This window comes from Budorcas taxicolor, chromosome 11 (genome assembly GCF_023091745.1).
Source record: "Budorcas taxicolor isolate Tak-1 chromosome 11, Takin1.1, whole genome shotgun sequence".
NCBI classification, from domain to species: Eukaryota; Metazoa; Chordata; class Mammalia; order Artiodactyla; family Bovidae; genus Budorcas; species Budorcas taxicolor.
In genome coordinates, this window is record NC_068920.1 from 84,456,606 (window position 1) to 84,481,134 (window position 24,529).

At 39.0% G+C, this 24,529-nt stretch overlaps 1 protein-coding gene across 1 annotated transcript in view; it reads left to right on the top strand.

Annotated features, from left to right (window-relative positions):
* The window catches only part of EML4 (EMAP like 4), a 145,992-nt gene extending 122,382 nt beyond the window's left edge, over positions 1–23,610 (top strand). The window contains exons 16-24 of the mRNA XM_052647931.1: positions 138–263; positions 348–479; positions 1,211–1,278; positions 10,024–10,112; positions 11,496–11,593; positions 18,111–18,198; positions 18,829–18,927; positions 22,114–22,244; positions 23,137–23,610. Of these exons, the coding sequence (XP_052503891.1) occupies positions 138–263; positions 348–479; positions 1,211–1,278; positions 10,024–10,112; positions 11,496–11,593; positions 18,111–18,198; positions 18,829–18,927; positions 22,114–22,244; positions 23,137–23,610 (1,305 nt within the window). The remainder of the gene's footprint in view (positions 1–137; positions 264–347; positions 480–1,210; positions 1,279–10,023; positions 10,113–11,495; positions 11,594–18,110; positions 18,199–18,828; positions 18,928–22,113; positions 22,245–23,136) is intronic.
* The last annotated feature ends 919 nt before the right edge of the window (positions 23,611–24,529 follow it).

Sequence of the window (24,529 nt, forward strand, 5' to 3'; positions counted from 1 at the left end):
CATAAAATTACCTTGTACTTTCAAATTTGAAATTCTGTCATTTATTACCACATAATTGTGTGCAGCTATAACTTCCGTCTTCAGGTTGATTAATGCATTGTGTTATGTGTATGGTGACTTTATAAATTATTTTTTAGGTTCCTGATCAGTATGGAACAATCAGAGCTGTAGCAGAAGGAAAGGCAGATCAATTTTTGGTCGGCACATCACGAAACTTTATTTTACGAGGAACATTTAATGATGGCTTCCAAATAGAAGTACAGGTAAGCTGTATGATTTTAACCATTAACCGAATATTTTGATGATACCCTTTATTTCTTATAACAATGGGTATGTTTCTTTTTCAGGGTCATACAGATGAGCTTTGGGGTCTTGCCACACATCCCTTCAAAGACTTGCTCTTGACTTGTGCTCAGGACAGACAGGTGTGCATGTGGAACTCCGTGGAACACAGGCTGGAATGGACCAGGCTGGTAGACGTGAGTAAAGCAAAATGCGATTATAGTTTCCCCACAGAAACTTCCCAAAACTGGCAGTTGGTAGCAGCAAAGCAAAAAGGATTCAGTATTGGTTAAAACCAAGTTTATTGCTATAGTTCAATAAAGAGGAAGGGATAAGGGGGAGAGTGTTTAGTTACAAAGTACATCATGAACCCACTCCAAAGAAGCAAGTTAACAGGACAGAAGCTCAACTTTTCTGTCAGGTTCAATAGTAAAAATCAAGAATATTTCACATCTTTATGGAGCATTAATTGTTACGGAAATGTTTGGGCCGCTGGTGGTGGGGCAGTTGGGTTCAGTAAGTACTGCTCACTAACAGATTCTACTGTCTTCTTTTTGAGTTGGTCTCTTACTGTATTTTCTCCCTACCCCACCCAGATATTCACCTTTTCTAGCCTAAAAGGTGTATGCACGTTCTTTGTAGCCTCTAAAGAACTGTACAGATGTTTGTTGTTATCCTTATTATTGTTCCACTGCCTAGCTGCAAGCTGGCAGTCCTTTCCCCCTCCCACTCTGCCAGCATGTCCCCTTCCTGCTCTGAAGTTCTTTTTCCTCTTATGTCTGTGTGGTATTCCCATTGGCTATAGTAAAGTTGATTGAGATTCCATGTTTATGTGAAACAAGTTATTTTCAAATGTTTTGCCACTCTTCCCATAGATCTAGGGAGACTTTCTCGTGTACTCCCCAACAGCTGTCTGTCTCTCTTCTAGGAACCAGGACACTGTGCAGATTTTCATCCAAGTGGCACAGTGGTGGCCATAGGAACGCACTCAGGCAGGTAGGGTCTTTAAGGGAAATGTGAGCTGAGTAATCTTAAGTGGTGGGATGTTTAACCATTATTCAGGAATGTTCTCTATCTGATCTGGAGAATTGATCTTTTAAGTGGCACAGTTTTATACTTTTTGCTCTTTTCTGTTATGTATACTCATTTAATCACTCAGTAATTTTTTGTTAAGGACCTACTGTTTGTTAGACCCAATTGCGAGAGTTCAGGCTACATCACAGTACAAAGCAAAAATCCTTGCTCCCACGGAGTTCACACTTTAATGTGTGTCAGGGGTGGAGGCAGAATAAAAAAATAAGCCTTAACTAATGAAGTTAGTTATTAACTAATTAAGTTAGAAAAATGAAGAGCTATGATGGGGGAGGGTTGAGCCTAGGAAGAGGGATCTGGAAGGGTACAGTTACAAAATGCTATGGGGAGGTCAGGGTAGGCTTCACTAAGGAAGGTGGCAGTTCAGCAAACTTGACCCTCTCTTGTGACATTTTCTGCGGTATCAGAAAACTTCTGTCCTCGTTATCTTTAAAAAGGGAAGGAAATCGAATCTGAAATAACCCAGTTGAGCTTTTGTTTGAGCTATAGCTTTTCTCCTTCTTAAATGCTACACAGGTAAATAATAAAGGTATGTTTCTTGAAATTGTTATTAATTACTTATCTTTGCAGATGTTGTATAGTACCTTTCCAAGGATATTAAGTAATATATATTTATTATCTGTATTTTTTAATTGTCCTTTTTATAGCCTCTGCTAGTAAGTAGCCCTCATCACAAATAGCTTAATTTATTTTTTAAAGAGGCAGAGGAAAAATATAAAATCAGTTTTCAAAAGTTAAACCCATAAAAAGTGTTGAATGCTGATTTCTAATAAGGTGAAAGTATTGTGAACACACTTACATAAATATTTTTATGACTGTAACAAATATTTCAGATCATCCAGTTTATTTCAGTTCAGTTCAGTCACTCAGTCGTGTCCAACTCTTTGTGTCCCCATGGACTGCAGCACGCCAGGCTTCCCTGTCTATCACCAACTCTCAGAGCTTACTCAAACTCATGTCCATCAAGTCGGTGATGCCATCTAACCATCTCATCCTCTGTCGTCCCCTTTTCCGCCTGCCCTCAGTCTTTGCCACCATCAGGGTCTTTTCAGATGAGTCAGCTCTTCACATCAGGTGGCCAAAGTATTGGAGCATCAGCTTCAGCATCAGTCCTTCCAGTGAATATTCAGGACTGATTTCCTTTAGGATGGACTGGTTGATCTCCTTGCAGTCCAAGAGATGGACTCTCAGGAGTCTTCTCCAACACCACAGTTGAAAAACATCAATTCTTCGGCACTCAGCTTTCTTTATAGTCCAACTCTCACGTCCATACATGACTACTGGAAAAACCATAGCTTTGACTAGACGGTTTATTTAATTCCACTTTACTTAATTCTAACTAAATTTAGCCATTTAGAGGGTTTTTTTTTTTAAAATCAAGTTTTCCCCTTTGGCTGTTAGATACAAATTAATACCTCTGAAAAATTGAAACATTTTCAAAATCCTCATTTATAGTGCTCAGAATCATGGAAGAACAGGTCTTTATGGTAAAGATAAACTTTGAAATGTGGGTATGTAATTAGAGATGTTATTTGAGTGGTTCTGAAATAGTAGAATTTTAGAATTAGGCTGCTTGGGAGCGTAATTGGTGATAACTTGCAAATATAGATGGCTTTCCTATCTCAGATTCCCTCAAAATACATGGCAGTAATAGATTGTTGCTTGGACTAAACAGGCATATGGCAGGCCACTTTGTAGAATTTGGAGGAAATTTATTTTCTGTTTTACCAAAAATGTATTTCTTGAGCCTATAAGAATCTCCTAAACTACAGTGGTGAACTGGTTTTCAGGAAACCACGAAAGAGTTTACTTCAGATCTATTTTGGGGGCAGCTGAACAGATATTACAAATGCTAATATCAGTGAAACAGTAGGAATAAGAGCTACCATTTTTTCACAGTCTGATGACACACATTGTACTCAATTATTTTCATATTGTAACTTTCGTTTGTTGCATTGTAACAAGAATGCAACAAAATGTTCATTAATATCTCCTTTGCACAAACAGGAAGCCCAAGACCCAAGTCACATGAGTCACTTGTGCTTGAGCTGGGATTTAACTCAGGTTCTATATGATTCGAGTTCTATATGGCTTTAAAGCTTGTCTCTTTCCAGGATTCCACCAGTACTCTTTTGAGATGTTCTTATAGTGTTTGTACTATTACTTAGAAATGTTACAAGGAAAGTTTATCTTTGAAGGTTGAATCAATGTCTGACATAGTGTTTTAAAAGCATTTACTGTGTGTAATAAGGAGTTCAGCACTGAGTGACGTAGTAAGTGCTAGAAGGACTTGAATCATTAAGACTCAACCCCTTCATTGGATGCATGTACATTCAGAGCCCCAGTTTTTCATGACAAGCAGATCTGATGAAACTTACTGAAGTTACTTTCTAACATTTAGTATAGCTGTGAAGTCATCATTAACAAATTTAAAAGGAAAAGTTTCTTAATGTAAGTGACTTAGCTAAGCCAGTTGTTGCCTCTTGGAGTTGTGAGTAGGAAAAACCTTATGAGTGAGCGTGATATAACTCAAAAGTGCTGTCAGTTAATTCTTTCTAGTGTAGAGTTGGGGATTATTTAAAATCTAGAGGAGATGTAGTTATCAGTGTTCATTTTCCTACCTTTGATTCTTAGAGAACTTGTCTTATTTATTATTATTTTTTTGCATGAGTCTGTGAACACTTGGCTCTATTGTCTAAAACAAAATTCCTCAATGTAACCATTCAGATTATTATCACTGACCCTAAGCCTGCAAAAAATCACACTGAGGGCAAGAATTTTTTTAAGTTTAATACGGCACATTATCCAAATTGTTCATGATCCAGAAAAGGTGACTAGCAACATGTTTAAAGATGTGTTCATGTCCATATCTAGAAATCTTCTACTTGTAATCAAGAAGTAAGCACAAGTATGGATAAATTATCACAATGATAAATAAAATTTATCATTTTAAAAGATTATATTATGAATACAATTTCTAAGGGGAAAAATGAAATGCATGGCCCTATGTGGACATACTGTTTCCTTAACATTGCTATTCCTTATATATTAATAGTAAAGAGTCTTTTTAATAGCTTTATTAGATAGCATTCATATACCTTAAAATTCACCATTTTAAAGTATACAGTGCAGTAGTTTTCAAGAAGTTCACAGCGTTGTGGAACTTTCATCACAAGCTACTTTCAGGACACTTTCATTAACCCTGAAAGGATGTACACTGTAGCAGTCATTCCTCATTACCCCCACCCACTTCCAGCCCTGAGTAACTGGTCTACCTTCTATTTCTGTAGGTTTGCCTATTCTGGGCATTTCATATAAATACAGTCGTATAATTGTGATTTGTGACTAGTTTCTTTCACGTAACACGTTTTGAAGGTTCGTGCATGTTGTACAGCATGTATCAGCATTTCATTCCTTTTGTCACCAAACATCCCGTCGTATGGCTGTTACCATCTGAATTAATATTTCCGTTTTATGACTGCTGTGAGTAGTGCTGCTATAAGCAGTCATATACAAGCTTTCATGTGGACAAATGTTTTCTCTTCTCTTGGGTATACACCAAGGAGTAGAGTGAACTATGTTTAAAACATTTTAAGGGGCTTCCGCATTGTTTTCCACAACAGCTATACCATTTTACAGTTCTGCCAATAAACTATGAGGGTTCCAATTTCTCTACATCCTTGCCAACAGTTGTCATTGCCTGTGTGTGTGTTGATTATAGCTCTCCTAATGGCTGTGGAGTGCTTTTTCATTGTTTTAATTTGTGTTTCTCTGATGGCTAATGATGTTGAGTATCTTTTTCATGTGTTTATTAGTTATGTATGTATAGCCTCTTTAGAGATACGTTTGTTCATATCCTGTGCCTATCTTTGAATTGATTTGTCTTTTTATTCTTAGTTGTAAGGGCTCTTTATATATTCTGGATAAAGTACCTCATCAGATGTATGACTTGCAAGTATTTTCTTTCATTCCAGTGGTGTTTTCACTTTCTTTCTTTCTTTTTCTAATATTTATTTGCCTGTGTCGGGTCTTAGTTGTGGCACCCAGGACCATTCATTACAGCGGGTGGTCTCCCTAGTTGTTGGCATGGTGTGCAGGCTTAGTTGCCCCACAGCAGGTGAGATCTTAGTTCCCCAACCAGGGCTCAAAAACAGGTCCCCTGCATTGTAAGGCAGAGTCCTAACCACTGGACTGCTAGTGGGAGTCCCTCTTTTAAATTTCTTAATGGTAAATTTTATTGCATTAAAGTTTAAAATTTTTATATTTTCCCATTTATCTGTTCTTTCTCTCAGTCCTAAACATTTACTACGATATTTTCTTCTAAGAATTTTATAGTGTTAGCTCTTACCTTGAGATCTTGATTTATTTTGAGTTAATCTTTGTATAGATATTCAACCTCATTCTTTTGCTTGTGGATACCCAGTGTTGCAGCACTGTTTTGTTTTGTTTTTTTCAGCACTGTTTCTTGAAAAAACTTTTCTTTCCGCAGTGAAGACTTGAAACCCTTGTTGAAAATCAGTTGACCGTAATTAGGTTTCAGTCTGGATTCTTACTTATATTTCATTGATCTCTATGTTCATCCTATGCAGTACTGGTCTTGATTATTATAGCTTTGCATTATGATTTGAATTGGGAAATGCAAGTCCTCCAACTTTGTTCTTTTTCAGGGTGGTTTTAGGTATTCAAGATTCCTTGAATTCTATGCGAATTTCAAGATCAGCTTGTCAGTTTCTGCAAAGAAGCCTTGATAAGGATTGTTTTCTTCTTTATAGATCAATTTGAATATGTCACTGTTTTAACAATATTAAGCCTTCCAATTTATGAACAGGTGTTTTTCCATTTATTTAGGTCTTCAGTTTTATTCAAAGATGTTTTTAGTTTTTAGGGTACAAATTGGCACATTTGTTAAATTGTACCAAAGTGTTTCATTTTCTTGATGCCATTTTGAATGAAATTGTTTTCTCAATTTCATTTTTAGAATATTCATTGCTGGTATGTATAAATACAACTGCTTCTTGCATATTGATCTTGTATTACTTGAATAAATAAGCAGTAATACTTGAAGATCAACAGAGAAATTACTGTGAACCTAAGTCGTCAGAGAGCACCTCACAAAGGAGGTGGAGCTGGTCCTGCCTTGTAGGAGTTCTGAGATCTTAAGAAGGCAGTGAAGAGTTAGGAGCTCATATCAGCCAGAGGAAGTGGATTGAGCCAACGCAAGAAACTGTGAACTAACTGAAATAGAACATTCCTTAAAGGCCTCTTTAGATAGCTAAACAGTGGAATCCAAACTTCTTAGCCTGGCGTTTAAAGCCCATTAAAAATCTTTCCCTCACCATTCCAGCCAGAGTAGTTAAGTTGTCCTTCAGATACACCTCAACCCTTTCTGTCCTTTCATACCTATTCCTTTCCACCTGATTCTTACTACATTTGATATGATGAAATCCTAAACCACCCCCACATCCTCAGTGATTACTCCCTGCTCTGAAACTTCATGATCCTTCATGATCATAAAAGCAGTTGGGAAAAAGTTACAAACCTGCCACCCAGAGGATACACTTTATATGATGAAGAATATTTTTTAATGCATTTTATGAACAGATATAGATTCATTTAGAGACTTTAACATGTGATACTTTCCAGCTCTGAAATCTTATGATTCTCCTTTTGCCACTAAAGAAATCAATGTGTGGGGGTTTTTTTTGTTTTTGTTTTTTTAAGTCATCAAATTATGGTGGTAGTGTGTGTGGTTATTTGACTCACAGTCAGATTAGTTTAAATATATGGTCGAAGATTTCCCACCTCTGATGCTGAGCAGGTCCATTTAGAAAGATCCTTTAGGCCACATAGAGCCCCATAATGATTCTTTGAAGCAGAAGCTTGGTTCCAGTATATATACTCTAGATTAGAATGAGAGTCCAGTTCAGCACAGTGAAAATTTAAATTATTTATTTGTAGAAAACTTCTTTTACTTCTCCATACTCTCGTTAAGGATAGAGGTCCTGAGCTAGAAAGTCTTTTCTGAAGGTAGAATGTAAATTCATGCACTGAAAAGGGTGGGAGCCTTAAAATTATTGCTGTATAGTTTTCACAACAAAGTTATATTAATTATTACTAATAAATTACTCGCCACAAGTGAAAGAAAGAATCTCTGATAGCTTCCCACATAGCTCAGCTGGTAAAGAATCCCCCTGCAATGCAGAAGATCCCAGTTTGATTACTGAGTCTGGAAGTTCCCCTGGAGAAAGGCATAGCAACCCACTCTAGTATTCTTGCCTGGAGAATCCTCATGGACTGAGGAGCCTGACAGGCTACAGTCCAGGGGGATGCAAAGAGTCAGATACAACTGAGCGACTAGGTGTGCACATGTGCAATTAAAGAAATAGAAAAAGTAACCAGAGGGTTTTCTGTTTGTTTTTTTTAAATTGTTGTTGTTTGTTTCTCTTTTGAGAGCTACCATCTCTCACCAGTAAATAACTCAGTTTTAGGTTCTACATATTGTATACCAACAGACATTCTGGAGGGTTTTTTATTACTTTTTTTTTTTTGCCATGTGGGATCATAGTTCCCTAACCAGGAATCAGACCCATCCCCCCCTGCAGTGGAAGTACAGAATCCTAACCGCTAGACCACCAGGAAATTCACTTAAAAAAAAAAAAAAATTAAAGAGAGTTTTCAGAGCAGTAAAATTGTTTTCAGTTTTCCTAGGAAGATTGAACTGGAAACAATATCAGTCAAGGCTTCTTCAAAATAAAAACTGATAATTTTAAATGCCTAAGTATAGTGAAGTGTTTACATAAACTCATTAAAAACTTAAAGCCCACAGAGCAGTGTTGTGTCTCATTGTTGTTCAGGCATGTCTGTTCACTCTTAAGTTGATAATATTTTGTTCCTTTACTCTGAGAAGGAATTATAATTTGTTCGCTCACTTGGCATCAGCTTTGGCATTTCTTGGCTAAAGAGTAGTTTCACGGTGGCAGCCATAAAAATTGATGAATGAATTACATTCTCAGAAGAAACCTATAATCTCTGCGTACTGTCCAATTGCAATAAAGTACGTTCCTTATGCACCTTTTGAAGTAGAAATGATCAAACCATGAGCCCAGGGCTTCAAAGTGCCAGTTTCCTGCTGATTGGCTTTTCATAAACTTGGATATTTACAAATATCCAAATATGTTTCTCTTACCTGAGTAAAAAGCAGAATTATTAATTAGGTTAGTACCTAGAAATTTCAACCCATAACTCACAAGTTATTTGAAGGAATAGTGGTCTCTTCTCAGATATTTATTATAATGCTTCAAGATTAAAGGAGCTGTCGTCATGACTCCTGCTATTGAATTTAGTGGAACTTTTCCCATCTGAGTAATTAAGAACTTGCTGCTCATTTGTCCCATTCAGTTCTATGAAATTAAGATAGTGATTTTATTTTTCTAATTTTGTCCCATTCTTTCCATTCCAACCATTTCTTCCTACACGCTGCGTTTCAGTTACATAATTCTTACTAAAACAGCATCTGTCATGTTCGAGACATTTTATATTTGTTCATTTGTCCATTCTGTAAATATTTATTTAGTGCCTGATCTGAGCCAGGCAGTCTCAGCTCTGAGCTCCTGCAGCTAACTGTGCCTGCTGTCTGTAGCCTGCTCCTCTCCTGTATCTGTCCTTTAGTTGTCCTTTCTTAGTTCCCAGTCTTTGCTTTGTACCCCGTATCTCACCCTGCTCTTAGAAAAGGGTCTGATGAGAGTCACTTACTATGTAGTTGGGTATAAGTCATTGTTTTACCTATCAAGAGGCCTTTTACATTTTGACTTTTCCTATAAATGTGACAGAAAAACTGCTTTTCAGAGAGCTGAAGAGGTTGCTATGCTGGTGTTGGGGTTATTGGAGAGGTAGAGTGCCCCCTGCTGGCCCCTTTGAAATCTCACCGAATGAATGGCCTGCCTTTCCCTCCCGCCGTCATGCTATCCATGCTGCTTCTACCTCCAGGGCAGTGCAGCTGTCCCTCGTCCTGCATGAACTGCCTGTAACTCACCCTCAATGTGCAGCTCAGCCGTGTTCTACTGATACATCCTCCCTAAAGGTCTTCCTATGCCTGTTCATTCTTAGGCTATTCAATTTCTATGCTATTCATTCTCCTTCTGAGTTCCTCTACTATACGTAGTCACCATCGGTGAGATTAGCACTTAATTGTGCTTTGTTTTTTAATGTAATTTATTTTTTAATATAAATTTATTTTAATTGGAGGCTAATTACTTTACAATATTGTATTGGTTTTGCCATACATCAACATGAATCCTGTGCTTTGTTTTAATTAGCTCATTTCCTTTTCCCTGGCTCTAGTGTAATTTCCAAAAACACTGATCATCTTGTCATTTTCTATTTGGACAGTGCCTCACAGAGAGACACCCTTGGCATTCAATGAATACCTAAGTAGAAATGAGAACATGCCTAGGCCCATATGTAGAAGTATATTGCATCTAGTAACATTTTGCAAAATAAATTCATCCTTCATTAGAAAAGGGTAACATGTCCAGCTTTAGGGCATTATTAAAATTTCTTTTTAAAAGGAGAAAAAAGTCAGCAGCCTTTTTTTTTTTTTCGATAAATGCTAATGTCTGAGGAAACTTTTGATTTTCTACTTCTTAACAGGTGGTTTGTTCTGGATGCAGAAACCAGAGATCTGGTTTCTATCCACACAGACGGGAATGAGCAGCTCTCGGTGATGCGCTACTCAGTAGGTAGGCAGGTTTACTTCACTCCAGGGGGCATTTATGGCTTTTCTCAGTCACTATGTATTTTCACTTCCAGTAATGCTGACTACTTCATTCTCTGCTCTCTACAGTTGCTAAGTATTGAATATGTTTCCCCAACAGTAGGTTCAATTCTGCTGTAGGAAACTGCAAAAGATCTGTTAAAGTTAAACAGTATTCTAAATCATCAAGCAAACATAAATTTAGAACAAACTGTTACAACTGCATTTGCAGTTGAAAGCAGGATATAGAGCAAATACCTTTCTTTTTTGAACTACACCTACTTAGAATTTTCAATAGGTATTAGGCTGAATGTTAATAAATTTAGCAATCTTTTCTTCATATATAAGAGGATATAAAACAAATTGTAATAATATCCAAAGAATACAAATTTTATAGGCCCTTCAAGTTCTTTAAAAAAATCTCTCTAGTTTGCCTTTCACTGTTTACATAGGAATGATTGGTTTGTTAATTAGATAAAACACCCAGCAACTCACTATAAGAATGTGATCAATTCATTTAGCTACTTTGAGTAATTCTTTTCTATTTTATTCAGGATGTTTATTACGTTCCCAACACCTTTTTCCCTGTATTAATATGGTTTTAATCCACACAGTTCAAGTGACATTTTCTTATATTCAGAAATGTATTCCAGTAGTTGTTGAATCAGTGTGAAATCGAAATGATCTTTTTGATGGCTTCTAAGACATTTCAAAGAAAGCCGAGAATGCTCTTCTCTGTGTTGAACAAGGAAGGAAAAGTATTTGCTTTGAGCTATAAGCTTGGCAAGAGTTATTCTGAAGAAAAAAAGGTTACCTTTTCTGTTTTACTTTGGCTTTTTTCAGTGCTATAATAGCAAATAACTGCTCAAATTTAGCATTTAAAACCCCAAGATCAAATGAACTTTATTGACCGTCTGTTATGTGAGTACAGCAGAGGAGATGATAGAAGAGAATACTGTCCCTTCCCAAGAGAACCTACCCCGTAACTGGAGAGATCACATGTCCTCAGTTGAAATGAGCAGTTGTACGCTCTGCTTGCTATGTGAATCCTGTATACTTAAACCTGTAAAACCAGGTTAACCTCCTTGGGCCTAGTCTGTAGCTAACTAGAAGGAGATGAAGCTAAGGTCCGAGTCCAAGGCCCATGGAGCATTTCCAAGAAGGGATTGTGCACTTGACTAGATGACCGTTTGGTTTTCAAGTATGTTTAGTGATGGAAGGAGTCATTCATTAAACACCAAATAATAATTAATTTGATGAGATTTAACAACATTTGTAAAATATCATTTGGTATTGGTCCAGTAAAGTGATGGTAAATAAACCTGTCAGTGTATTTCTCTATTCGACATTTTTTCCTGTTTCATTCTAGATGGCACCCTCCTGGCTGTAGGATCTCATGACAACTTCATTTACCTCTATGCAGTCTCAGAAAATGGAAGAAAGTATAGCAGACATGGAAAGTGCACTGTAAGTAGTAAACGGAAATAAATTGGCCTATAAAATTGTTGGAAGAGTTTACTTTGTAAAAAGAGTTAAATGTTTGCATTGATGTATCACCTTTAAACTTGGGAGATTGAACTTCGGTCTTTCTCTTTGAAAATTGACATTGCCTGACAGCAGAATTTTGCAGTGCACTTGAAGTTCTAGAAAGATTTCTTCTTTGATGAAAGTTTAATACTTGTCTCTCTCTAACTGCTAGTTTTAATGCAGTTTCTGATATCAAAGCTACTTCCTTAGGAAATCCTTAGAAAATAATGCTTTTTTAAGATGAAGTGAGTCAGGAATGGAAGGGTATCTCTTAGGTTTCAAGCTCAGTGTCCCATGATCCTACCCATCCTCAACACTGCAGTTTCGTTTTCATGTGACCTCTGGAGCACTAAACAGAACATAATTTATATGAAGAACAGAAGCATACTTTCTTTAGTTTACTGCATTTCTGATTGATTAGTTTTATCATTGTAAGATGAAGTTCAGGTTCAGTTACAGACATACTGAGTACGTATCTTATCGCAGGCAGTTTGCTAACTCAGGAAGCGTTCCAGGCACTGGGAATACACCTAAGATTTGTTCAGTGTCCTCTAAAAGTACATATTCAAACTGAGGACAAAACGAAAAAGGCAGGAGGTATAGCATAGTGGTTATGGGGATAAACTTTGGATTGAACTACCTGGATTTTAACTCTCATTTCACTACTCACAAGTGTGACCTTGGGCAAGTTATTTAAAACCTTCTACTTCAGTTTTCTCATTTATAAAGTGAATTTAGTAGTACTTTCTACTTCACTGGATTGAAACAAGGCATATAAAATACTTGTAATAGTGTTGGGCAAATATATGTACTCAATATATGTTAACTATGGTTTTTATAGAAAATGAGGTGGTTTGGTATCATGTTAGCAATCAATTTAGGATTAGCAAATTACTTGATGAGTTAGTAGCACAGATTCTTCAACAGTCTTTACCACAGAAGAATGTTAGGGCAGTGAATAAAAGAATGAGTTTTTAAAAGCAAACACATAAGTAAAACCCAGGCCATTTACTATTCAGAGAAGAGACTTATTGCCTTTTTTGGTTTATTTTCTTTTTTCTTGCGGGGAGAGCATATTTTGTATCATGTGCCAAAACCAGCCAATAAACTGATCTACAGGCAACCTTGTAATTTTATAATTTACCCAAAATATTTTTATTGACTTTGACAAAAATTATGAATCGGTATCCATTAATTTATTTAAAATACATCTTTTAATCAGTTTGTTATCTTAATAGTTGGGATATGGAATAGTAGAGTAACAGTGTATCATTGTATACAGCACGATCAAATGTTCCACTGAAAGGGATTTGCAGACTACTTAAGTTTACCCTACCAGGCACCAACATTTTCTTAATTATTTTTTACCTCAGCCTGTTTTTAAAAGTCCATGTCTTAATAAGTAGAGTAATATCAAAAATAATGTATTCTTGTGGAATCATAAAATTCTACAGTAGCACGTTAGCTCAGACCTCATTTTACAGACCAAGAGCCTGAGTTTCAGTCTTCAGAGAAGGTAAGTGGCTTGTCCTGATCGCATCTTGACATAGTGGCTGATCTGGGGCCTGAACCCCATTCTCCTGACTCTTAGTAGAGCAGACTGCTCGAGGTACAGAAATGCCTCAGATCTGTTAACAATGTGTGGTAGTGTGCTCTGCTCTTACAGCGCAGCACCTGGTGCAGGAAGAGCAGCGTGTGACACTGGCAGTGAGATGACCTTGGAAGTGTTGAGAAGTGGCAGGTTTATCAATTGCATGACACTCAGTTAGCCTTCTCCAGTTAGGCAGCTTGTATCTTCAGAGCGTATGAAAGTATTATGTTGAAATATCTTTAAGAACTGTGGAATTTTATAATACTTTTTGGGGCTATAATGAAAGGCTCAACCACTCTGCTTTTCTAATTATCTTCTGTTCTGTGCTTTGCTTCCAGCTCTCACTCCTCCTTGCTGTCTGCTTCCACCAGCTGCTCTTATAACCTCATGTCTGCTTTTATCTGTTGTCTGCTATGATATAGGACAGAAAAGGTTGGGCTAATGCTGCCTGGCCGCTTTCTAGGTTGCAACTTTAGGCAAGTTAATTTCTGAATCTTAATTCTTAAAATTGGAGATTATAATAGTTCCTACTTTTATAGGATTGCTGTAAAGATTTTAAATGTGTCAACTGGACCTACTCTCAAAGTTCCAAACACAAATGCTATTTTCTGTTTTGTTTCCAGTATTTCCTGTTATTACTAGTTAACATTTAAGTGACCCTATAGCTTCAGAAACATACTGGGCTTAGAACTTTAGGAAGTGTCCCTCTAATAAATTGTAAGCAAGCAGCTGAAACTGTCCCTGAGTGCCAACTTAGTAGCTTTCTGTTTGACTGAAATTCCCGCATGCCTTTTAACACTGCTACTCCAAGATTTGAGCCCAGGAGAAAGAGTGTGTATTCAAGTTGCAGTGATGTACTAAAAAAGCATTACAAATAGGTAAGAATTGCTGGTAAAATGTTTCTTTTTTGGTCAGGATTTTGGTAAATGAAAATATATATACAAAGAGAAGAGTAAAAGACTTCTGTCTACCTGGAAATCAGCAAGAAAATTACCCATAATACTAATGCTGTATATATTTCAATATTACTGTAACAGGAATTCTATTGCAGTCCTTTGTGGCTTAAACAAATGGGGGTTATGTTTTCATTTAAAAGAAGTCACCAGGGACTCAGGATTCTTCTTTCTTTCTGCTCCCATTATCCTCAGTATGGTGCTGCTGGAATTCCAGTCATCATGTCCTGGTTCCAGGAAGAATCAGAGCCAGGGGAAAAAAGACATTCTTCCTCCTAAGGCAGTTCTAAAGTTTCCCTAGTAGCCCCACTCAGTGACTTCTGCCACCCATAACTGCAAAAGAGGTTAGCAAATACAGAGTTTTAGCTGGGCACTGAAAAGGAGATTGTGGAATGGATAAATATACTTTACATATCTACACTCTGAAGATCGAGTTAGAAAGGCTGATCCTCTGGAAATTAGCTTTCTCTCAAACCAGCAAAGCACATCAAAAATGTAATGGGGGAAAAAAATCCTAATTGCAATAATAACAAAAACTGTGGATGCTTTGAGAATAGACTTAGCAAGAAAAGCACAGGAAGCTATGTGAAACATGGCCGAAATACAAACTAAGGACTGAAAAATAGACATAATGTATTTCTGGAAGAAAAGCCTTGACAAAATGTCTGTTCTCTACAAATTAGTCTCTAAATTTCATGCACTCTTACTTAAATTTTCATGATATTTATGAGCTTGATAAAATCGTTCTAAAGTTCATCTGAGATTTTCCACATTATAAAACTATCACAGTTGGCTGGGAATAATAGGTAGATAGCCTAATGGAACAGAGAAGAGAGTCCAAAAACAGATCTCCGTTTATATGGAAATTCACTAGATAACACAAGAGGTATTTCAAATCAGTAGAGCAACAATGGGCTCTTCTCAGCCTGCATTGTTCAGCGTCACAGCTACTAATGGCAACTTTATGAAATTAACTACAGTTCAGTTCCCTGGGAACACTGGCCACATTTTGAGTACTCAGGAGCCGCAGGTGCTGGCTGCTACTGCATTGGACTGCACAGATACACATGTTTTCATCACTGCAAAAACAAAGATCCGTTGTATGTCACTGCCCTAAATAGTGATTCCGTCGTGTCTTGACTCTTTGCGACCCTATGGACTGTAGCCTGCCAAGTTCCTCTGTCCTTGGAATTGTCCAGGGAAGAATACTGGAGTGGGTTGCCTCCAGGGGATCTTCCCCACCCAGGGGAACCTGTATCTCTTACGTCTCCTGCATTGGCAGGCAAGTTCTTTACCACCAGTCAGGACCTGTTAAATAATAGAAAATTGATTCTTTGGGGAGTGTCATTGGGCTCGCTAAGAATCAGATCCCTCAACACTTCGCACCTGTTGAAAAACTGCCATGAGCTTTTCAAATATCCAAACCAAGAAAGCCCCCTGTTAACAAATCTACTTCATTGTCAGACTCGCCATGGCTTAGCATCATGGCCCCCTAACCGACCAGCATCCACCTGGACACCTACTTAGGAAAAATTTAGTGCCCTATGAACTCAAGGCCTCGGTACTTTTTTTGAAAACTAATCAGATAATATTAATCTATAGCCAGGGTTGCGAAGCACTGATGTAGGTGATGACATTCTGTGTGATTAACAAAAGATTTAGCTGAAATATTTCAGACTTTTCCAGAGTGTATTCTCAGGCACCATCACTTGTGATTGTTACTGTGGTTACACCATTCAGCTGCTTAAAGGCACTAATGAACACACCAGCTTAGAAGACTCTTCTGGGAGGTATACTTATTTGCTCCCAACCATGTCTTGCCTATGGGGGGACATTTGAGGGGATTTTCCCCCAACGTATGCATGTATCTTTGATGGCCTGTGAGTTAGATGAGACAAGGACACTCTGAAGTGGAAGCTGAGAAGGCAGCATCATAGATTCCTAGCTGAAAGTCACATCTCATCTTTGCTTCTTTATTGGACTCCATATCAGGGAAAAAATATTCCAGTATGAATTGATAGCTTACTAAATTTGGGGGCTTTTCCTACTCAGGTTGTTTGTGAGAATTTACTTGATATTTAGATTTTTTTACCATCTAAATACGTGTCCAACACAGATGTGAATTAAATGAATGTTAAGTATCCATACAGTGCTTTTGATTCTTTGCTAAGTAATACTATTAAAGTCTCTTCAGGGAGATTCAAACAGTATTTTTAAGCGCTATGTTAGGAGGAATGCTTCCTGGAGGACAGTGGTTTGCCGTGATTAGTTAAATCCTTCATTCGTGTAGTGCCAGTGTTCCTATCTTAGAAGCTTGGCTTCTCTGGATGCCAGCCAGGCATCAGATTGATGAACCCTGTGAAAAAGATGTGAGATCCCGTCCTTCTGCCATTTTCAGAAAATATCCACAAACCATAGACATCTTACTGGCATTGATTTCGTGTTAAGTTGGGACGTCTCCCACATGCCTAGCAAGTAATTCCTAACCTGTTTGCTGACATACCACCTAACCTCCAGTGACTTCAGGAAGCTTCATGGTTCTCAAGTTCACGTAAATTCATTTAGATGTATAAATGTGGGTATTTTCCATACAGCACTGTGGTAGATTATAGTGCCAGGGAGGTTTTAGGACATGTCACTGAACTGCAGAAGGCTCCAGGAATAATTAAAATACTCTGTGTAAGTCATTAAGAAGTATTTTGAATTTATTAACGTTTTTTTAAAAGCGTATTTCCGGCTGTGCTGAGTCTCCGTTGCCGCACCGGCTCTCCTCCAGCGGGGGCTACCAGGGGCTGCCCTTCGCTGCCGTGCTCGGGCTCCTCACTGCAGAGGCTGCTCTTGTGGAGCACAGGGTCTCGGCCTCACAGGCTGTGGTGATCGCGCTTCCCGGGTCTAGAGCACAGGCTCGGTAGTTGCGGTGCCTGGGTTTAGTTGCTCCGAGGCATGTGGGGCTTCCAAGATCAGGGATCGAACCCATGACTGCTGCATTGGCAGGTGGATTCTTTACCATGGTGCCACCAGGAAAGCCCCTGAATTTATTAACTTTAAAAATACAAGCCATGTGAGCAGAAAGCTAGGAATTCAAAAAGTACAATCAAAATTATCAATAACTGTTCTAATAAAGTATAGCCGATAAGTGATCTTGAGTCTCTGTTGGCTTTAGTGTAAACTGTAAGACGTATGTGATCTATCTGCAGTAGTTTATTGAAAATCATCAAATGCTTACATGTGAAGCCAGCATAATATGGCACCTTACTAATTTTTTGTTTGAATTCCCAGTGTTAGTAAAACCTAAGCAGAGAAAGATCTGTCTTTTTGTATAAAGAGTCAGATAGATGATTAATTATTGGATCTAGTTGATCAGAGGGAGTGTGCTATTGGGTAACTTTTTCCCCAGCATATTCTTTGGAGATAGGAGTTTTTTTAGGGGATCTCCACATGCCATGGGTACTCAAGAAACTGACCAGGAAAACTGACTCTTCTTTTATACAACCTGGAACCAAGATTTCATTCTCAAAAATGGAGTCACTCTAATTAGGGCCGCTAGTGACTTGAAATAAGGCCCGAGGTTGTAGTGTCTGTTTCAGCGCCCTCTGAGACTGTCTTCCCTGGAAGTGTAGCGCTGGTCGTGCTCGGTGATGGCATCCAAGTGGAGGCACCAGCAGGGTACTCCCGGGTTCCGAGTGCTTACCCTTCCCACTGTGGTCAGTTCTCTTCAGTCCCACAGTTCTGGCTCCCAACCAAAGACCTGCTCCAAACCATAAGCCTCATTTAGTTCCAGAGGCTGTGATACTGCTCTGCTTCAGGAATTCCCAGTGAATGGCTACCAAGAAGACAGTGTTAACTGTGAGACTACTTATCATTCATTCAGAACTCTTAAGTACATTCTAATGATTGATGTGTTGCTTCCTAGGGACATTCCAGCTATATCACACACCTTGACTGGTCCCCAGACAACAAGTATATAATGTCTAACTCGGGAGACTATGAGATCCTGTACTGTAAGTATGAATGCTCACATACAGCTGAGGTGTGTCTGTCGGGGGGTAGTAAAGAGCAGGCTCCGTGAAGTCTGAAATGTGCAGCGCTGCACAGCGCCCCTCTAACCTGACGCAGCACTTGAAGCCGGCCAAGGACTGAGAATCTCAAAGTAATCAGTTCATTCAAATGTCATAAGAAATTATTCAGGGAGACTGATCCTGCTCTGGATGGTTCTGTATTTAACAGCTCTTCCTGGAGACAGGAAGGAGTATAATGGATGGGTATTTATGCTTTTTAAAGAAAAAAAAATAACTTCAGTAGGAAAGTTTATCCTTCTGTGTGTGCGTGAGTGTTCATTGCATCCAACTCTTTATAACCCCGTGAACTGTAGCCTGCCAGGCTCCTCTGTTCCTGGAGTTTTCCAGGCAAGAATACTGGAGTGGTTTGCCATTTCTTACTCCAGGGGATCTTACTGACCCAGGGATCTAAAACCATGGTAAACACTTTGTTTTCCTTTCAACTGTGTCTTAATATGTTTCAGTGTATGGATTATAAATACAAGTAAATATGGCTAGTTTGAATCAAGATGCATTTTCAAATCCATTTGTACACAAGCACTATGAATATACTTTCTGTTTCTAAATTTAAAGGGGACATTGAACATGGCTGCAAACTGATGAGAAATCGATCAGAATGTAAGGACATCAATTGGACAACATACACCTGTGTGCTAGGCTTCCAAGTCTTCGGTAAGGACATTGCACTCGATGGGAAAATCGGTCTGGTGGTGTTTTTGTGTGTAATACCTAAATTTCTAAATGAAAAACAGTCTGCATGTATTCTTTTTTTATTGAAGTATAGTTGAATTACAATGTTAATTTCTGCTGTCTGTCAGAGTGATACAGTTATTCATACACATACATTCTTTTTCATACTCTTTTCCATTATGGTTTGTTCCAGGATATTAATATAGTTCCCCATGCTGCACAGTAGCACCTTGTTTATCCATTCTACATGCACCAGTTTGCATCTGCTGATCCCACGCTGCCAGGCCAGCCCTCTCACACCCCTCTCCCTTGGCAACCACCAGACTGTTCTGTGTGTGATTCTGTTTCATAGACAGGTTCAATCTGTCGTATTTTAGATTCCACATATAAGATATCCTAATGGCGTGTGTCTCTCTCTTTGACTTCCTTCATTCTGTTTCATAGACAGGTTCAATCTGTCACACTTTAGATTCCACATATAAGACATCCTAATGGTGTATGTCTCTCTCTCTGGCTTCCTTCATTTAGTACTACATGTGCTCTTTTGTGTTAACTGCTATTAATGTCCAGTTCAGAGAAGTTAAATATATTAGGATTGAACCACTACAAGGTTTATTCTCTACAGAATCCATTGGCCCCTAATAAATATAAGACAATTAGAAGGGAAAGGCATTTACAGATTGTTATAGATTGCCTTTTGTGTTTTTTCCTCCAGGTGAAAATTGAAGCTTTCAAATTAGTAAAAAGCATTTTCAAAATAACAGCTTTATTATCACATACCGTATACCAAGTGTACAATTTGGTTATTTCAGCATATTCACCAGATTGTGCAGCCATCATCACTGTCGAATTTTATACCATTTTCATCACCCAGAATGAAATTCTCTGCCCGTGAGCAGTCACTCCCCTACCTCACCCTTCCACAACCTCCCAGCAACCACTGATCTCTTTTAATGATTCACATACTCAGGACAGTTCATATAAATGGAATCATACAATACGTGATTCATGAAACTGACTTCTTCCCTTGAGCACAAGGTGTTCAGGGTTCATCGTGTGGTAGCATGTATCAGTACTTCATTGTGGCTGAATATCTCCGTGTACAGCTGTATCACACAGTTTATCATCAACTGATGGACACTTAGGTTGTTCCCACTTTTCAGCTATTATAAATAATGCTGGTATGAGCGGTAACGTACAAGTTTTAGTGTAGACGTGTTTTCATTCTCTTGGGTGTATACCTAAGAGTGGATTTGCAGGATCAAATGGTAATTCCGAGTTAACCTTTTGAGGAACTGCTGGACTGTTTCCCATAGTGGCTGCACCATTGTCATTCCTACCAGTGGTGTACCAGGGTTCCTTCTCTGCGTGGTTGTCAACAGCTGGTGGTGGTTTTGCATGTGGGTGTCCAGCTTTCCCACTACCATTGGTTGATATATGAAGGCATTCTCAGTAGACGTTATTTAAAGATAAAATGTGGAGATCATTCCTAATACGATATTTTGAACATTTCTAGAAATCTGTCCTTTGACAGTTTTCTCAAGCTCTGCCAGACTGTAGGATTCCTTCTGAGAAAGTTAGGATTAAAAAGAGATGGTATACTCTGTAATTAGAATTCTGGATATGGATATGGCACCAGTACTTAACTGCTACTGCTACTGCTAAGTCGCTTCAGTCGTGTCCGACTCTGTGCAGCCCCATAGACAGCAGCCCACCAGGCTCCCCCGTCCCTGGGATTCTCCAGGCAAGAACACTGGAGTGGGTTGCCATTTCCTTCTCCAGTGCAGGAAAGTGAAAAGTGAAAGTGAAAGTGAAGTCGTGTCCGACTCTTAGCGATCCCATGGACTGCAGCCTACCAGGCTCCTTCGTCCATGGGATTTTCCAGGCAAGAGTACTGGAGTGGGGTGCCATTGCCTTCTCCAACCAGTACCTAAAGCAGTACCCAAAATAGGAGGGTTTTTTCCCTTATCAGTGTATCTCTGCCTTCTGAGAGCTGGACTCTCTCCACCCTAGTGGTAGAGCTGAACATTTCTTTATGCAGTGTGCATTAGAAAAAATAATCCATTAAAAGTACTTGTTCTAAACTAACTGCTATAGAGATGTAGAAGCCAACTAAGTAAGCTTGGAAGAAATTAAAATAATCCTGACAAGTCCGTAAACAAGTTCATTATTCTGGGTGAAGCTGAAGCAGTGGCCAATAGGTAGTAACTTACCTAGTTATTTTAATGACACAATATTTAATTTACTTATTAACAGATGTCAATTAATGTATTGACTAGAGACATACTAATACATGTTTTGTTACTCAAATGTTATTGACCAGAGATGTTCCAGTATTCACTTACCTAACAAATCACTGGCTATAGGCATTAGTTTCTGCAAAAATTACCTGGTCAATAATGTGTTAAGAAGTGTTTTGTCTTTACCAAATTAAACCCCTCCTCCCCCCAAAAAAAATTGTTCTCTAGGGCAGTATTGAACTAGAGGAGGCCAGCTTCTCAACTCTTACATGTTATTTTTAGTCTAGTAGGGATTTGTGCTAATCATGTTGAACATCACCAGTGCCTCAGGATGATTCAGAATAATTAAATTTGCTGTGTCGACTTTTGGACATAAATAATAGTTCCAGGAAAATTCTATGGATAGGCGTGATAGACTAGTGGATTATGACCTATGCATTTCCATTAAGAAAGAAAAAGTTTTTTTTTTAAAAAGTGCCTGCCTGAAAAGGAGCAGTGAAAAAGTATGTAAATTTTCGACTGCCCAGAGTCTACTTTGCAGAATTAGTGCTGGGGTTGTTTCTGCACTCTGATACAGAAGTAACAGATTTCCCTTCCAGCTAGAAACTTTCAGGAGCTTATTGCCCCATTGAGACAAGCTATATTTATTAGCCCCACCTGCTGGTTACTAGTGAGTACTTTTGAGTCTTAAAGTCTTAAATTTTCAATCTTGAGGTTATTTCAGTTTATTATTAGTTAGATTTCAGATAAAATTTCATTTGAATGAAGTATTGAGGCGCTAAGAAATCTATAAGGGAAATTCAGCAGCTAGGAGTCTGAACACAGATGAAAATTAATAAGTTTCTAAAATAAACATGTAGCGTGGCACTTGTATTTTTCAGACTAATTTTTCTAACAGTGCACCCCCCGCCATGTTTCCATATCAAAGGTGTCTGGCCAGAAGGATCTGATGGGACGGATATCAATGCACTGGTGCGATCCCACAACAGAAAGGTGATAGCTGTTGCTGATGACTTCTGCAAAGTCCATCTGTTTCAGTATCCCTGCTCCAAAGCAAAGGTAAAACCAACTTAATAAAGACGAGTGTTATATTTAGGGCCTTTTGTTTGGGGGATAATTTTGTGTCAATGGTGGGAAAGTATTTGTAGGGTTGCTGATTACTCTCCAAAATGCTAGAGTGCACAGGGAGCGCGAACAGGCCATCTGTGAGCGTCCATCCAGGCATTGCCCGTCCTTCCCTTCATTGTGGTGAAAGAGAAGACACTTGATGACGTTTCACTCGTGTTTTGTTTTTTTTTTTCATTTTGATATCTTAGCAGTTTTATATTTCTTCCAAACATATTAAAATATTTTATTTTTGATACACGATCAACATTATAAGACTCCTAAACCATCTATAATCCTACCAACCTAGTAAATTCTCCTCTAGCTATCTCAGAATAGTCACTAAACTCGTAACAAGTATACCAACCTGACATCCAGAAGAGACATTTTTTAAACATAGTCCAGAAGTACAACTGTCCAGTTACTTTGTTTCCCACATGCTGCTGCTAAGTCGCTTCAGTCCTGTCTGTGTCCGACTCTGCAACCCCATAGACGGCAGCCCACCAGGCTTCCCCGTCTCTGGGATTCTCCAGGCAAGAACACTGGAGTGGGTTGCCATTTCCTTCTCCAAGGCGCGAAAGTGAGAAGTGAAAGTGAACTCGCTCAGTCGTGTCTGACTCTTAGTGACCCCATGGACTCCAGCCTACCAGGCTCCGTCCATGGGATTTTCCAGGCACACATAAATAGGTATTAAAGGGAAATTTGCTGCTAGCTTTCTTCAGCCAGTGATCTGTGGTTTTTTAGATTGTTTCACAAGCTGAATTGGCCTTCCTAACCTAGTCTCCGTTGCTGTGAGTAGGCATGTAGGGAATGAATTTAATTTTGCTGTCTGATTTATTTCACGTAGGCTCCCAGTCACAAGTACAGTGCCCACAGCAGCCATGTCACCAACGTCAGTTTTACTCATAATGACAGTCACCTGATTTCAACTGGTGGAAAAGACATGAGCATCATTCAGTGGAAACTTGTGGAAAAGTTACCTTTGCCTCAGAATGAGACTCTAGCGGATCCTACACTCACCAAAGCCCCTCCCTCTTCCATCGAGAGCGTGGTGCAGTCTGATACCCCCACACCGCCTCCTTCCCAGCCCTTAAACGAGACAGCTGAAGAAGAAAGTCGCATAAGCAGTTCCCCCACACTTCTGGAGAACAGCCTGGAACAGACCGTGGAGCCCAGCGAAGACCACAGTGAGGAGCAGAGCGAGGGGGGCAGCGAAGAGCTTGGCGAGCCTGTTTATGAAGAGCTAGCCAACGAGCTAAGCGAGGAGCAGAGCAGAGCCACCCTGCCCGGGGGCCAGCAAGACCCCTCATCCCTGTCCTAACGCCAGGACTTCAGTGCGGCTCGCCTTTTCCTTCAACTGCATGTGGTCTTGTGATAGCAGAGTTCAGATAACACTCTGAGGAGTGATGAAGAATCACTGTTGGTGGAGTTTTGGTTTCCACGTGATCTGTTTTCAACAGTCTCATCTTCCGTCTCTTAAATGCAGTCAACCTAAAGGTTTGGTTTGACGTGTGTTGAAAATTAACCAAACTTAATAGTAGGAAAAGACTGAAACATTGATTATGTCTCAGAAATTACTGTGTATGTGAGTAGTATGATGTAAATACTGGAAACAAATACAGCAGTTGTATAGATTTAAAAATAAACCCCTCGTTATCTGAACAGGTTTTCTTCAGGAACAACCAGAGGCATCACAAACACTGTTACTCATCTGCTCATCTACTGGCTCAGACTGCTTTTTTTTTCCTGATGCTGAAAATCAGAAAAACAAAAACCAAAAAAAACTCTTCCCGAGACCCTCCCCGCCCAGATATGTAGTGGAAGCGTCTTAGTGAACGCAAGCCTGCGGCGTGGCTGTGAGCAGGGTGTGGCCTTCCTGAGCGGGGGCACTGCTTTCTTGTGCTGCGCAGACGCCCAGATGCGCTTGTTACTGTGCTGTGTAGGTGCTGCCTTTTCTAAGTCAGAGTGAGGAACCGTCCCTGAATCTCCTGTGCGCAGATCTATTTCACCTTAGAATTAAGAAAGCAGTGGTTTGTTAAAGAGCTTTTAATGTATATTAAACCATTGATGCTCAGAAATAATGGATTCTGCCAAGGATCCCTCTACTGGCCTAAACAATTTCAAGTGAATGGAAGGAAAAAAAACCGCATGCCTATACAACTAAACTTGGCTAATTTTAGCTTAGCCTTCATCATAATTTGTTCCCTCAATAACAGAAATATTAATACAGTAAGTTTAAA